This window comes from Dendropsophus ebraccatus, chromosome 9 (assembly GCF_027789765.1).
Source record: "Dendropsophus ebraccatus isolate aDenEbr1 chromosome 9, aDenEbr1.pat, whole genome shotgun sequence".
NCBI classification, from domain to species: Eukaryota; Metazoa; Chordata; class Amphibia; order Anura; family Hylidae; genus Dendropsophus; species Dendropsophus ebraccatus.
The window spans coordinates 14315711-14331843 of NC_091462.1; the positions used below are offsets into that span (position 1 = coordinate 14315711).

At 40.7% G+C, this 16133-nt stretch overlaps 1 protein-coding gene across 18 annotated transcripts in view; it reads left to right on the plus strand.

Moving 5' to 3' along the window:
* R3HDM1 (R3H domain containing 1) overlaps nt 1-16133 on the plus strand; it is an 85111-nt gene that overhangs the window by 22601 nt on the left and 46377 nt on the right. For all 18 annotated transcript variants that reach the window (XR_011364504.1, XR_011364502.1, XR_011364503.1 and 15 more), the window contains exons 3-4: nt 7878-8086; nt 11336-11546. Coding sequence is in view for 15 of the 18 variants with exons in the window: in XM_069982617.1 (XP_069838718.1) it covers nt 11376-11546 (171 nt within the window). In the remaining 3 variants the exon portion in view is untranslated. The remainder of the gene's footprint in view (nt 1-7877; nt 8087-11335; nt 11547-16133) is intronic.

The following is a 16133-nucleotide window of genomic DNA, read 5'->3' on the forward strand; positions in this document are numbered from 1 at the left end:
TATCAGCTTTTAAAGAAATTATCCAGGGTTAGGAAAAGCTACACAGCTACTTTCTTGGGGGGAAAAAGCGCCACCCCTGTTCTCGGGTTGTGCACTGTATTACAATTCAGCACCATTTACTTTAATGGAACTGAGCTTATAAAAAAACACACACTCCAAACTGAGGGCAGGAGAGGGGCTGAAGAAAGCTGCCATGTTTATCTAAACCTGGCCAATCCTTTTAAAGATGATATTTACAACAAGCCGCATGGTCTATAGGCCACAATAAACAGAGCCTGTCCCATTCAGATAAATGAGAAAGTTTTTTAGGCATGCTCAGCGACCTTTATAGAGGAGGGATGCTGAGTTGTGAGCAACAGCTATTGTGTGCACTGGGGTCACCTGTACTTCTGTCTGTACTGATAAAGAAGGCACTGCTGGAATATGATCTGTGCGGAACAGGAAGTATCAGTCTAGTGGTCAGAATGGAAACTGCAAGGATTATTTTCTAATAGAACTTCATGTATGTTGGCCTCCTGGCTAGTGTTGAGCAGTCCCAAGGGATGCTTCCAATTTCTGGAGCCGTGGCAAGTCAAACAGCGAGCATACGGGTTTGGAGAACATTGCCGAGCCCAAACAGTTTGGTCTCTCTGCTCAATACTATTCCTGACCCTCCCCCAACAGATGCCAGAGAGAAGGGTCGGGTAAGTTGGATTTCTGGTGCCCAACACTATTGTTCTTAGAAAGAGATGCCGGAGTTTACTCCTCTGATCTCCATAGGAAACGCATGAACGTTCATGTGTATAGGGAGAGATGGCATATGGTCAGTCGACAGCTATGGTGCATAGCTACCTTAAGATGAAGAAAATGTAAGTCCTAATGCTCAACAAAAAATAGTTTTTAATCATGTGGGTAATTTGGGGATTTTTTTTTATTTGCTCTTTATCTGCTTCTTATTGGAGATGCAGCTACTGTAGAGCAAAGCAATGACAAGTTATCCCCCATAGGAGATACTGTAGCGTGTAGAGAATGGCGATTAGAGGCGGTTTATCATGTGTAATTGTCATATCCTTGTGGGAGAATCTTCTGGAGAAAGAGGTCTCATTATGATCTCACCCTTCCCCACCCCCATTAGGACGAACCCAATTATAGAAAATATCTAAGAATACATAGCGCCTGTAATCTTTGCCTTAAAGGGGTCGGTTCACCATGACAACCACTTTATCAAATGAAGTCAGCTAGTAGGTGATCAGATGATCGCTAGGGGTCCAGCTTCGGAAAGCCTCAGTGACGTTGACGGGGAAGGCTATGGTTGGCCATACATTTAAAATACGGTGAACAGATCAATGATCTCAGAGAGACCAAAGAAGACACTGTGATCTCAATACTGTGAAATCCTAGGTGCATTGCCCCTTGGGAAACATCAATATGCAAAAAGGTCCCAGGGGGGCAATGCACCTAGGATTTCACTGTATTGAGCGCTTTAACCAGTAGCTGACAGTGTCTTCGTTGGCTGGTTGTATGGATCTACTTGGCATTGCTCCTACCTAGCCAGAATCCTGCTCCCTACTGATGAGGGCCAACACCCCGAAACAGCTGTCTGTTGATGGATACCTGGCCTTGGTATTTCCCTGGTCATATCATGAGACTCATAATTGGGTTGGATATTGACTAGAGATGAGCAAACCGGGTTCGGTTTCAAGTCGATCCGAACCCGAACGTTCGGTATTTGATTAGCGGGGGCTGCTGAACTTGGATAAAGCTCTAAGGTTGTCTGGAAAACATGGATACAGCCAATGACTATATCCATGTTTTCCACATAGCCTTAGGGCTTTATCCAAGTTCAGCAGCCTCCGCTAATCAAATGCCGAAAGTTCGGGTTCGGATCGACTTGAGCATGCTCGAGGTTCGCTCTTCTCTAATATTGACTGAAGGGGCCACTTAATATGGTGGCTTTGGTGGTCTCCATACAGGACCTATTCTTTTGCTAGGTCCTTTCCTGGAGGGATATCTGGCTAGTCCGGTGGGTTTGAGACTTTAAAACGAGGCTCCGCAAACCTGTTTGCATACATTTAGAATGACCAGGCCAAGTCCTCCAAGACTGAAATTCTTCTGACCAAAAGCTGCTGCAGAGCAGTGGACTTTCTCTTGTCATTTGACAAGAATCCATGATCACGTGCCAGAGAACCTTTAAAAAACAAAACAAAAAACTCTCGATCTCACCTCAAAGGTCTAAGGTCATGAAGTAGAGAGAATACCTTGTCATTCCCAAGCCATGGGGATCTTGGGACCTTGGAACCTCATAGCTTTACCTAAGGTCCTGGTCTACCTGACCCAACATTTCGTACCATGCCAGATCAAAAGAACACAGGTAGAGAATCCATCAAAAAACTGATCATGCCCGAGTTTAAGATGACGACAGAAGAAGTAACCCAGTGATGGCTCTGAGATCATCTCACAAGCCTTCACACAGCCACCCTGTAACTTTTAGAGCACGTGTACCCAAGATGACACCGCCAGCTCCATGTTTTCTCATGGGAACACTGGGTCACATAGCATCCAATTATTTTTGTCTTTTTTATTTCATTGCTTACCTGTCCTAGAATGTTGGAAGCTAGATGCTGGTTGCTATGAGGCTCACTGTCCCTATGAAAACACAGGTGAACGGAGCACAGGGAAGGAACTGTTGTCATAGGGACTGAGCTCTTACAGGAGAGCCGTTAATGCAGTCACCAATGGCTCGGCACAGAAACGTGAATTTTATTTTATTTTACGAAGATCTTTTTTAATAAAGATCTTCTCGTACTTCACCAAAAGGGTTTAAAGACTGAAACTTCTTTAAAGGGGCTGTCCACTCTGGAATCATTTTTGTTGAATTTTTTTTTTCCTGTTATAAAAGGGGATAGAATTTTTTATATATATAGCTGGGGTGCTTTTTTTTTTTTTTCTTTTTTCCTTTTCTTCCTCTTTCTTTCTTTTCTGATGCTGGTGCTGATAACTACCTGATATAATCTGTGAAGAAACCTCAGAGCCAGCGTTCTGTTTCCCTGCAGCGCCACCACAGGTGAAATGGAGTATTACACAATTCTAATTGAGATCAATGGGCTGTCCATGTAATTCGTGGGCATGCTGGGTCCTCTAGAACAAGAGACACTCTTGGTAGCTTCTCTCCATTCTGAGTGGGTCTTGAATGTGGGCTCAGATGCTCAATCGAGTATTTGATAATGGGTTTTCTTAAGCTTTTCCTTATTTTACCTTCCTGAATTGATATTAACTCAATACTGTATGTCCTTTCTGTTGTGTTTTCATGGACGGTAATGGGTTAAAGATTTGACCAAATGATGACTACAGCGTATAAACCTTCATTTACAGCCTGTAGGTCTATTAGGATGTATATTATCATTATCTTCTACGTAAATTCGAATGTTTCCACTTGATCAGTTCATCATTGATCGACAATATTAACGTTCAAACTTGCCCATTTTATAATTTTTTTGGGTAATTATGGTTGCGGATGCTCAGAATTGTTCGGCTCTAAACTCTTACGGCTTGGCGTATACTGCGCTTACCCTTATTGCTTCCAGATTGTTCAGTACAGAGGGGTGAGCACCTTAGGGAGTCATTATGATGCGGTATTTAATTAAAGCCTGATTGCTTTTGTTGTAATGGGTTGTATGGTGCTTTTTAGGCAATTGTTTGACATTTTTCTGCCTGAACTCAACTTCTGCAGATCAGGGACCTTAGACAAGGTTAAACGTTGCGGCCCCCCTGCACCCATATAGAGGCATCTAGGGAATATATTGTATATATTTATATATGTGTATACTTAGTAACCATTCCTCTTGCTACATTGTATCCTTTCCCTCGTTCTCATTGAGGATCAGTGAACGCTGTGCAGACAGGCACACCCCTGACAGCTGAGCTAAGATACAGAATTGTCTCTTCAGCTCCCACAATGCACCGCCACACTAGTGCAACACATTGTGGGAAACGTAGTTCATTTCTATATCAGACTACTGTACACTGCCTGGTCTTAGAACTACACCTCCCACAATGCACCCTGGCAGAGCATGCTCCGTACAGACCCTAAACCAGCAAGGGGGTTTGCATTTAGATCTTGCAACCTGAGAGGTAACAAGAAACCAAGAGAATTGTGAATGCAGCTCTGAATGGAGAAGACTCCAGTGTAACTCAAGATCACTCCAAGATAAGGAAAGCAAAGGTAGTCCATGTTGTTTGTAGACTGATGGGGCGAAGTGGAGACCTGCTGTAAGGTGCAGGTGCAGCATCCTAGGATCCTGCTATACTGTATAGTAAGGAGCCATCGATGCTTAAAGTGACATGCACGCCTTCTGGGAGCTGCGTGATGTCAGCCAATGACCGCTGAGCTGCCAGTGATGTCAGCGCTCGGCACAGCATAATATTTTTCTCATTTGGTTTGCAGAATAACATAGCTCCAGTTTTGACAATTCACACCACTTCTTGCACACGTTGCCGTGGTTGCAACCTGCTAAAACCCTCAACATTTCTATTCTTCAAATATTTTTTTAAAAAATTAAAGTTTTTTTTAAGTGCTAAAAATACGAACAAAAAAAATAAAATATATATATATATATATATATATATATATAATTTAGTTTTGTTTTGAATTCTCCTGAGTTCGTTAATAATAATTATATAATAATAATAACAATAATAGTAGTAGTAATAATAATATCTATACAGAATTTTATTTTATTTTTTTTAACCCTCCTTCATTGCTATGTGCCATATCCTTACATGTATCCCTGTTTATGTGTGAATATTCACAGAACAGAGAATATAAAATTCCCCCATTATAGTCGACGCTCATAAAACACTGGTTAGAAAGCTTATTTTATAGTTTTGTTTTTTTTTAATCTTTTAGCAGATGCATTAATTTTTTTTTTTTTTTAGAAATTTTATTTTTATTGCTGCGTAAAACACTGCTCTAATGATAAAAAAAAAAAAAAGAAGAAAAAAACCTTCCGTCCCCTCTTGGCATTTTCACATGTTCACACATTTTTTTTCTATATATATAATTTTTTTTTTTTTTTTACATCATCTGCTACTGAATTGCTAATGAAGATCTGAATTTAGCTGGAGACGTGTTTTGAGTAGTTCTGCTCTGTTACTGGCTGGGCTGCCGCTGACATCACATCATGGGCAGCTGTTGGCTGTGTGCTTACTCCGAGCCTCCTGTATTTGCCTTAACAGACTGTTTGCCAGGTGCATGAAACATCGTCTAAGTGCAGGGTTGCAATAATCGCTCTCTCAAAGAGCAATTCCGAGTAATTGTGTAGATGCTATGGAAAGCACATCTTCTGTAATTTGTTGCAATGAAGCTAGAAGCCGGGATGGTGCAGGTATGTGACTTCTTTGCGGAGTAAGTCCTTGACTTGCCAGCTACTATGCTTTACATTTTTTACTCTTTTTTTTTTTTTTCCCCTACTTTATGTTGTTCTTTTTTCCCCTATTTTATACAGTTATGTGTTTGTTACTAATGCAATGCTTTATTTTCTCTGGTATTTATGAACAAAAATCTACATTTTTGCACATTATTGGAAATTGTTCTGTGTGAAGTTGCTTCTATGTTCTGGGTTTGTTTTCTCATTTTGACGTATTTTTGTGGACGGGTTTGACGCTTATGATATTGGAATTGTTAGTCGTGCTGCTGGATAATGATGAACATTGTTTCTTGGGAGAGAATTTTATCAAGTTTTATTGAAGATACCTTATATTTATCTATCTATTTATCAATCATCTATCTATCTATCTATTTCCTATCTATCTATCTATCTATCTATCTATCTATCTATCTATCTATCTTCTATCTATCTATCTATCTATCTATCTATCTATCTATCTATCTATCTCCTATCTGTCTGTCTTCTATCTATCTATCTATCTCCTATCTATCTATCTATCTATCTATCTATCTCCCTCCTATCTATCTATCTATCTCCTATCTATCTATCTATCTATCTATCTATCTATCTATCTATCTATCTATCTATTATCTATCTATCTATCTCCTATCTATCTATCTCCTATCTATCTATCTCCTATCTATCTATCTCCTATCTATCTATCTCCTATCTATCTATCTATCTATCTATCTATCTATCTATCTATCTATCTATCTCCTATCTGTCTGTCTGTCTATCCATCATCTAGGTCTCCTCTTCTGTTCCCTTTATCTGATCTCTATGTATTTATCTATCTACCCTTCTGTCTCTCTATATCTCTTCATATCTATCTAATATCGCTTTCACATCTTATCTCATATCTAATTAGATCTCCCTTTCTCTCTCTCTCTTATTTATTTATATATATATCGTCTCTCTTTATCTTTTACATACATATCTGTTCATCTCTTTTTTTTTTCTTTCTCTCTCTCTCTCTCTCTAACATATTCCGGCTCATTGGAGAACTGCATATAGTTTAAAAAATTAGTTTTTGCTCCGCTTTGTGGCATTAGTAGTATTTTTTAAAGTTTTATTTTAATTTTTTTTTTTTAAATCATTTCATCAAATACGTTTAGAGAAGAACTGGAATACTCCACCATCGCCTTGTCCTGGAGTATTCCATATATTGGGCAATAGGAGGCATGTAAGGAATAGTTCATCACTTCAGCTTCTCGCAAACACTTGGGTACAGTCCGGCTCTTTACTAGTAGCCAAACTCTCCCCAAGTTCCTAATCCCGCCAATGTGTTACCAACCAACTGTCACTATATCCCTGCGCCAACAATCTTTCTTTTAGTTGCAATTGAGTTTTCCCTCTTTTTTTTGCATTTTTTTTTTTGCATTTTTTAATCTATATCAAGTTTTTGGTGAAATCTGTCTATAAGTGGTTAACAAAGTACCATTCCTAGACCTGCGTTAGTGTGTGCCAGACCTGGCTGACATTGGTCGTTATTGTTTAACTGGTGAATTAAACAGAGATTGAGGGAGTAAAAAAGAGATCGGGGGTCCGGCAGCAATCATGATGGTGTATTATTCTCCTGTGTTGTGTTGTCGGGGCTGAGAATAGTGTTGCCTGTGCATTGTTGTGAACTTAAAGCCCCCCTGCCATGCGTAGCCCCTTTGATGGACCATACAGCAGATTATCGCACTTTTCTTCCCCTGTGCCGCAGCATTTCTTTCCCACCCCTCTAGAGATCACCTTGGCTTGTAACCAGGTGACTGCGATTGATTTCGTTTTAATAGGATAAAATGACACGGCCGGCCCTGTTGATGTGCTGTGAATCTCTCATCGTCTTCCCCCCTTGGTTTTCCTTCCCCCCCCCCCCAGAAGTTTACCATTCTGCATAATATTTAAGGAGGCGCTTAATACCGTGTCTTTCTAAGCAGAACGTTCCCACCAGTGATAATGAGCAGATGATGATGCAGGCTGCAATATATTTCGAGGTATCTCAGATCTGCAAAGCCAGAACTGTGTTAACTGATGCTGTAAATTTTGATTGTTTTTGTTTATTTTGTTTACTTTTTATGTTTCGTTTTTTTAATTTTTTTCTATGTAAATCCATTCCGCCTTAAAAGCTTTTTAAATTTTTTGCCCTTTTTTTCAAAAAATATCTAATTTTTCCAATTTAACGTCCCGGTGTTTAGGATGATTAAATCTGTGCAAATTGCCAAATCCCAGGCTTGTTTTCCCATTATGTTTCCAAATCTCTTGGCAGAATGTCTTGGCAGTGGAGTATTTTATGACATAAATACATTGCATTATCTAAGGTTACAGAGGAGGAGAATACCGAATAAGGTTACAGTCCAGAATATTGGATCTTTTTGGGCAAATTTTTGTGGGTTTTTTTTTTCTTTTTTTTTTACATATATGTCTGTAGATCTCTCTCCATATATGTTTGTATGTTTCTTTTAGGTTGGTGCAAGAGATGCTGCACTTGACCTCCAGCCACATCGCCCAGCCCAGGACCTTCCACTGGTGACAGGGACATGGGACGGCTTCTATCACCTTCCAGATGGTTCATTACAACTGACATCCTGCTTAGTCTCGGTGGGAAGGAGCCTGAAAATATTTCTCTTTGTTACTCTGGGACATCACATACTCATAGCAGTAGGATTCATCAGGTAAACTTTCTATCCTGTTCCCCCTCAAACCTTCAAAAAACAAAAACTAAAAAATTTACTGTGTGCCCTCAGTATCATCCTGTACCCCCATTTCGGTTTATGTTGTTTTGCATATAGGGTTTTTTCTCTTTAGCGGTGGGACCAAAAGTCTCAGCATGTCCGAGCAGCCAGAGGCCGATTGGTCCTGCTGAGAGTTTCAGATCTGCACCAGATTGTTAGAAGTCACCATGGAAATATCCATGACTCTAACTATCGGAACTTGACCATAATTGCCATTACTGTTTCTAAAGCTGTAGAGCAACGGTATAAATGCCCTGCTGGAGTCCTGACCTTCTCGTCTGTCTATGGATCACTCTTGATGCGGTCTGGAGAGGGGAGAAGTGGCCTCGGTAATTGCCCACCTCTTAAGGAGGTCACCCAGAAGGGGCTTACTAATTGGAGAGCAGATTTGATAAGGGCACAGGCAAGACAATGGGGTCCGATCTGGGGAACGAATCGCAAAGGAAGCTTCCAATATTGACTTCCAATTTTTTTTACCCCTCGAAGGATCTAATAGGGTGTCTTGTGTTCCTCAGTGACCACTAAATTTTATCGGGATAAAATCTTTCTATGCAGCTTTGTAAGATTTTTTTCATTTTTTGTTGCAGTGTTTGTAAACCAAAATATTCGAGACAAATTCAAAAATAAACAAAACAACCCCCGACAGTTTTTATAACACCATCTCAGTCTATGTTTGTAATCATTGCACCCTAACGTCTTGTAGTTTTATATAGCGGCAACATATTCCGCAGCGCTCTACGTGGAACATATGGCTTCCCTCTAATAGAGATGAGAGTTTGAGAGTGTAAGGGTTATAGTGAGGGATGTAAGGGTTATAGTGAGGGCTATAAGGGTTATAGTGAGGGATGTAAGGGTTATAGTGAGGGCTATAAGGGTTATAGTGAGGGATGTAAGGGTTATAGTGAGGGATGTAAGGGTTATAGTGAAGGCTATAAGGGTTATAGTGAGGGCTATAAGGGTTATAGTGAGGGATGTAAGGGTTATAGTGAGGGATGTAAGGGTTATAGTGAAGGCTATAAGGGTTATAGTGAGGGATGTAAGGGTTATAGTGAGGGATGGAAGGGTCATAGTGAGGGCTATAAGGGTCATAGTGAGGGATGGAAGGGTCATAGTGAGGGATGGAAGGGTCATAGTGAGGGATGGAAGGGTCATAGTGAGGGATGGAAGGATTATAGTGAGGGCTGTAAGGGTTATAGTGAGGGCTGTAAGGGTTATAGTGAGGGATGGAAGGGTCATAGTGAGGGATGGAAGGGTCATAGTGAGGGATGGAAGGGTCATAGTGAGGGATGGAAGGGTCATAGTGAGGGATGGAAGGGTTATAGTGAGGGATGGAAGGGTCATAGTGAGGGATGGAAGGGTTATAGTGAGGGCTATAAGGGTTATAGTGAGGGCTGTAAGGGTTATAGTGAGGGCTATAAGGGTTATAGTGAGGGATATAAGGGTTATAGTGAGGGATGGAAGGGTTATAGTGAGGGATGAAAGGGTTATAGTGAGGGCTATAAGGGTTATAGTGAGGGCTATAAGGGTTATAGTGAGGGCTATAAGGGTTATAGTGAGGGATATAAGGGTTATAGTGAGGGATGGAAGGTGACCCGACATGGGAACCTCTCCAAACTCCAAAAGACCCCCCCAACTACCACCCACCCCAGCTTGTTGCAGCATCATGTCAACGTTTCGGTCTGTGCCGGGGTCGGATTATTTAGCATAAAACTAAAAGCAGATGATGATAAATCTGCCCGTGCCTTTGTCTGGCATATTGCTGCGATAATATATTTATATGTATGCTGGGAATCTGCTCTTTTGTTCTTGCTACCTGTACGGCACAATTTTTTTTTTTTTTGAAGCTGCAGCTAATGCTTCTCCTCTCTTGTTCCCATGGTAACAGGAACCGGTCTATTGTTAAAGTCTATGTTTAGAATCCTGGCTGACACTTCATGAAAACAATTAAAGCCAACCCCCTATTTTACTGAATTATAGCCCCTGAAAAATAAGGGGTTAGAGGGGGGGGGGCACTTATTTGCATTTAATTTGGTGTCATTTCAAAAGTATTGGCACCTCGGGCCAGTTTTCAGCATGCAAACAAGCAAATGACTGCAGTAAATGCAATGGAATATTCTATTGTCAAATAATAGGGAATAAAATAAATAAATATATAGAAAGCTGGAGAATCTTTTTGCCCTGAATGGAGAAAGAGGCATCGAATAGGGGACATGTACATAACACATATATATATATATATATATATGTGTGTGTGTGTGTATATATATATATATATATATATATATATATGTGTGTGTTAGCACAAAAGTATCAGTTGAAATTAAAATTTATGATTTAAATTTGAGCAAAAAAACAAACAAAAAAACACTATTTTTTAAAATGGGAAAGTCCTGAATTTTTTTTTTTTTTAAGGGAAGCAAGCAAGCAGTTGTTGTGCTGGTGTGCAAGACATCAAGGGTTAAATGGGATTGCTTCACAGCCTATAGACCACTGGGAACACAGTGGATTGACTATATCGGAAATTAGATTAAGAATCTGAGGATTCGTTCATAGTGCTTAACTGGGTATTTATAGGTTGGGGGCTGGGGGGGGGGTCTTGTTGCCACAGGGGGTTCATTGTGATGGAATGTCACACTTCAAGGGTTAAATTACAATAACAAAGTCAATAGACCGGACTGGTTAGGTTGCTGTTGCAGTATTTCATGGGTTTACACTGGAAAAGTGCTGCTTTATTTTTAACCCCTTATGTACAGACAGTGATTGTTTGGATAAGTAATACTACGGAGCACAGCAATGACGTGATTGATACATCACTGCGCTACGGAATATGTTGAGGACATATAACAAACACCTGGTCCAATTCACATGGAAATTATGCAAAAACAGCCCACACTTTGGTAGTATAGAAATGTTTGTGGTGCTAGGTCTTAGGTGCGTATATATCAGATTATACTGATGTAGCAGAGCCAAGTTTGTCCCTTGGCGCTACATAGCTGATAAAACCATATGGCATCTGTAGTTTTTATCCTAGCTCTACTCTATAAGACACTCCGCTTATAATGCACTAATAAGATAGCTAAAGGATGAATTCGGCTCTGCTAAATCTGCACATAAGAGACAAGCCCCAGTTAGACCTGCATACGATAATTTTTTTCCAATTTTAAAAATGTCATTTTTTTTATGTCTTAGGTTTTGTATATCCTTTAAAGTTTTAAAGTGACCTTTTCCAATGAGGATGTCTGGTATTGTTGCTGTAAAAGACGACCCTGATGCAATGAAGGGATCTGAGATAGACCTGAGCCACTCCAGCTCCATCGAAAACCTTCTCCAAACCGCAGGGCACGAGAAAGGACCAGCAGACAAAGATGACGGTTGTTGCGAGAACAAGCAAGATCCTACGGTAAGACCCCGTCACCAGGGCTGAGCGTTAACCTGTGCATTATGAGCTATCCCCCTGTATAACTTATAGCAACTGAACTGTAACTGGTGTCTGTTTTTGTGTTGTTTTTGTTGAATTTTTTTATGTACTACATGAGTTTGTTTCCATTCAATAGGAAAGTGGTGGTCGTGGTCTTAAAATAGTTCCTAATTTTTAGCAGGTCATAGGTTAAATTCTTAATTAGTACCTTTTTTTATTTCCATTTTTTAATGTGCGATGTATGGCGTTCCATAGTATGAATATCACAGGGCGTTCCATCTCTATACCATAGTATAAATATCACGGGGCGTTCCATTCCTCCTATATATTTTTTGACCCCTTTTTTTTTCTTATGATGGTTTCTTTTATTTTTTATCTATAGAATTTACGCACAATCTTAACTTAGCCAAGAAAGGCATCTTTTAATTTCCTTGTGTAATTTATATTAACCCCCCTAATTGGTGGAGACGCTTCTCGGTAAGGGGCGCTGGGTCTCTGTTTCCATAACTAATGCGGTGTGTAGAAAGTCATTACTAATTGTGGCCAGTTTCATCACAAGGCCTCATTGTCTTAATAGTGGCTTTGCCTCTTTATCCACTTTCTTAGACATCGTTTAGGGAGACTGGTTTCAAATAAAATAAAAAAATATATATATATTTTGAATGTTAAAAAGCAATTAAATATTTTTTGTAATTATGACTTTTTGTTCTGCAATGTATTATTTAGAAAATTCTGATTAAATGATATTGATAAACTATTTCCTATGGGGCTCGGATGCACTTACCAGAAATTAAAACACCAGTACAAGCATAACTATTATACCCAGATGAGCTTACCGTCTAAAGGTGAGGTCCCCCAACTTTTTTCCACCATGTGGCCCACATTCAGCATTGAGTACTGGTTGGGAGCCCCATTAAAATAAAAAATGGAGACGACATATGTATTAACATTCACGGTCAAAATTTGACAAAATGTTGAAAAAAATGACACTATATGCCATCGGAATAAAATAAGCGGACTACAATTTAAATGACCAATTATAGTCGTGAGCCAAAAGTGACTCCATTGGTCGATGACCACTGGCCTGAAAGTTTGTAAAGTTGTAGCATCAGGGCATGCTGACTGATTCGATTTTACGATAGAGAACATGGACCCCCTAAATCCCCTTTAGAGACATTCTATAAGAACCCTTTTAGCTGGTAAACTCCCTTAAAGGGGATGTCTGGGATTTAGTAAATGAAAGTGTGTATAGTAAGCATGTGTATCTATATACACTCTGGTTGGAGTTGCTATCCATTGACGATCTTGTAGATGTGCGGGGTGGCATAGAAAGGTCATGTCTGGTCTACAATGAATTTGTTTTATGTCCTGTGGACACAGACCAGACATAACCAATCAATCCTGATCATAGGACCATAGACTGCTGCCTATTTGCTCTCAATAATCTGCATTTTAAGCCAAAATCTTCAAAGAAAATATATCCGTAAGTCAGCAAATAAGATGTTGGAACTCTATTCATGTAATCCTGGAGAACCCCTTTAATCACATTTGATTCAATTACTGTTCTTCCAATTGAATGTGGATACGGAGGAGAGAGAGGAGGAAGAAACTCTTGCTGTTTTCAATTTAGCTAGAGATGTTCCCAAGCTATACGCCATGAACAGTGACAGTGACACACTCAAACCTTCACTCCGCTGCTACAATTTTCCGCGTAATTACAAAAACGTTCAGCTGCACTGCAGAGCCGCGTTTGATTGACACCGAACCGTTTCCACTTCATTACTCCATGGGAACCCGAAGCCCCCAAAGCAGTTTGCCTGTTTCCAGCCGCAAGTGTGCTAGGGTGTTCTCTATAGAGGAGCATGCAATTAAAAGATTAATATAGTCGCCTTCCTGCCGTTGCTGATGTTGCGAGCTCCTTTAAGAAACTATAAATGGGGCATTGACACATGAGATTGGTTCTGCAATTTTAAGATGATGACCTTCAACATAAGGTCATTCTCTATTCATTCCTATGGAGGTGCTGGAGAAAGCCGAGTACAGCACCCTTCCGGCTTACTCGGCTCTTTCCGGCACCTCCATAGGAATGAATAGAGTCGCAGGTCACGTGCCGTAACCGCGATTCTATTCGTAACACAGAAGCCGGGGCCAATATGGAGATTGCTGGGGGGTTCGGAGGTCAGACCCCCCATGATCTCTTACTTGTCCCCTATCCTGTGGATAGGGTACAAGTTAATTTTTTATTGGAATACCCCTTTAAGTGTCTGATCATGGGTGGTGTGCAGACATCACATCCATCACTCCATGCAGCGGGAACAGTCAGGGACCCATCCTGGAGATCACAGGGGTCCCTAAGGTCAGACCTCCTGCAATAAGACACTTATTTGTTAGCCTGTGGATAGGGATATATTTTAAGGTCTGGGATACCTCTTTAATTTTTTTATTGTGGTACACCTGTGATTTTTACTGCGACTCTCGGGTGAGACGTCATTGTTAAGCCCCAACATAAAAGGCTTTTATAGTGTAGAAATTTCTTTTTTCCGATACTCTTTGGGTGCGTTCACACGTAACGGATCCAAAGCGGATTTCCCGCCCCATTGACCCCCCCCACCGCCGGAGTGTATACTTCACCTGCTCCCCGCTCCGGCTTGCTTCGGGGCTCCCGTCGTCTTCACGTCCCGCTCAGCCAATCAGTGCGCTGCGGTGGGAAACCCCCAAAGCAAGACTGAGTGTGGAGAAGGTGATGTATACGCTCTGGCGTCAGGGGGTTAACGGGGTGGGCTGCTGAAAAACTCACAGCGGGATGTGCGTCCCGCTATAAGCTTGTCTGCCCATTGAGTGTATAGGGCAGGGATCCACAGCGGATCTCGCTGCGAATTTACAGCGAGAAATCCGTTGCGGATCCGCTACGTGTGAATGCACCCTTAAAGTTAATTCAGGATCCTCCTCTATTGGCCAGAGCAGCTTTAGTGAGCATCTCCCACTTTGTTGGTCCTAGCACATCCCTACAGATATTTGATTTGAATGTGCACTTCTTCATCTTCCCTGTGGTGGCGCTGTAAGAAAATCACATACTTCTCCCTCAAAATACAAGCATCAGGGGTTCCAACAGTGTGAGATGTAGAGGTCATTGATTTCTTGCTGGGCATCATCCTCACTGCCTGACTCTTTACCAGTCAAATCGGGATAGGCTGAAAAACTGGGAACTGCCTGGGGTCTTTGTCTATATTTTAGTTGACTGGTGGATACACAGACATGCAGGAGTTTTGTGGACCCTTAGGGCTTCTTGAAACCTTTAGTATCTCCATTAGAGATGGACAAATTTACAGTAAAAATTAAGCGAATCGCTTCTTTAGTTCTGAAATCTGCTTATCAGCCGGCTGCCTTTAAAGTCCTTGCCGCTTGCCTGGAAAAGCTGGATCCAGTCCTGGTAGACTTGTCCCATTTTCCCAGCACTGGATCCAGCTTTTCCCTGCACCCGGAGTGGAGCGGCAAGGACTTCAAAGGCAGCCGGCTGATAAGCAGATTTCAGAGCTAAAGAAGCGATTTGCTTAGTTTCTACTGTAAATTTGTTCATCTCTATCTTAACTCTGAGTCTATCTTGCTGAGTCTAATAGGTGTTTTTGTTTTTCTTAAGGGTCCTTTTAAATGTAGATGGCCCTTTATTATCACAAGGTAGGTTCAGATTAAAGGGATCTTAAAGGGATAACCAGCACTTTAAAAACATGGCCACTTTCTTCCAGACACAGCACCACTCTTGTCTCCAGTATGGCTGTAGGTTCTGGAAATCCATTCCATTGAAGTGAATGGAGCTTAATTGCAAACCACACTTGACCTGGAGACAAGAGCAGTGCTGTCTCTGAAGGAAAGTGGCCATGTTTTTGTAGCGCTGGATAACCCCTTTAATTCTGCCTTCATTCCCTGTTGTCACATTCCGAAAATTGAGCAGGAGTTAAAAAGTGTGGCGTGTTGGGAAAAGCTTTTTCTTTTTTAAAAGTTTCGTCAAAACACACGTTTAGGTGGCCGTGTAAAAAAATTAGACCATTATTGGTTAAAAAAATATATATCGTTGGATCTGTAGGACTAAAATGGTTATACCAGACGGAGTTTGGATTTGCTTCAAACTTTCTAGCGGCTACCGTAGCTTCCAATCCTTTGTCCTAAATGAATATCCTAGTTGACTTATACAAGGTTTTTTCTATTATTTTCTGTGTTTTGAGACTCTTAAATGAGGCTCTTTTTTGCATTTTTCTATTATTTGGTATCCCATGGGTTCGCCATAAAAGAGTCGTCCATTTTTGGTCCTATTTGTGGACTTCACAAAACTTTTATAAATATCCGATAATACACATAACAGTAAAAATAGTGGTCACTCTATACCAAAAATGGGCCCAATAGTGAGCAAATTGTCTTGTCCAAGGTAACTAAGGTACACCACACTGGAGATTGTTAGGCTATCCTGGAGAGCTATTTTTGGACTTCCAGTATATCCCATTGAATGCCATCAAGGTTTATCTGTATGGCCATAAATCATGGCATTATCCCCATGTGTATCAGATGGTGCTAGAT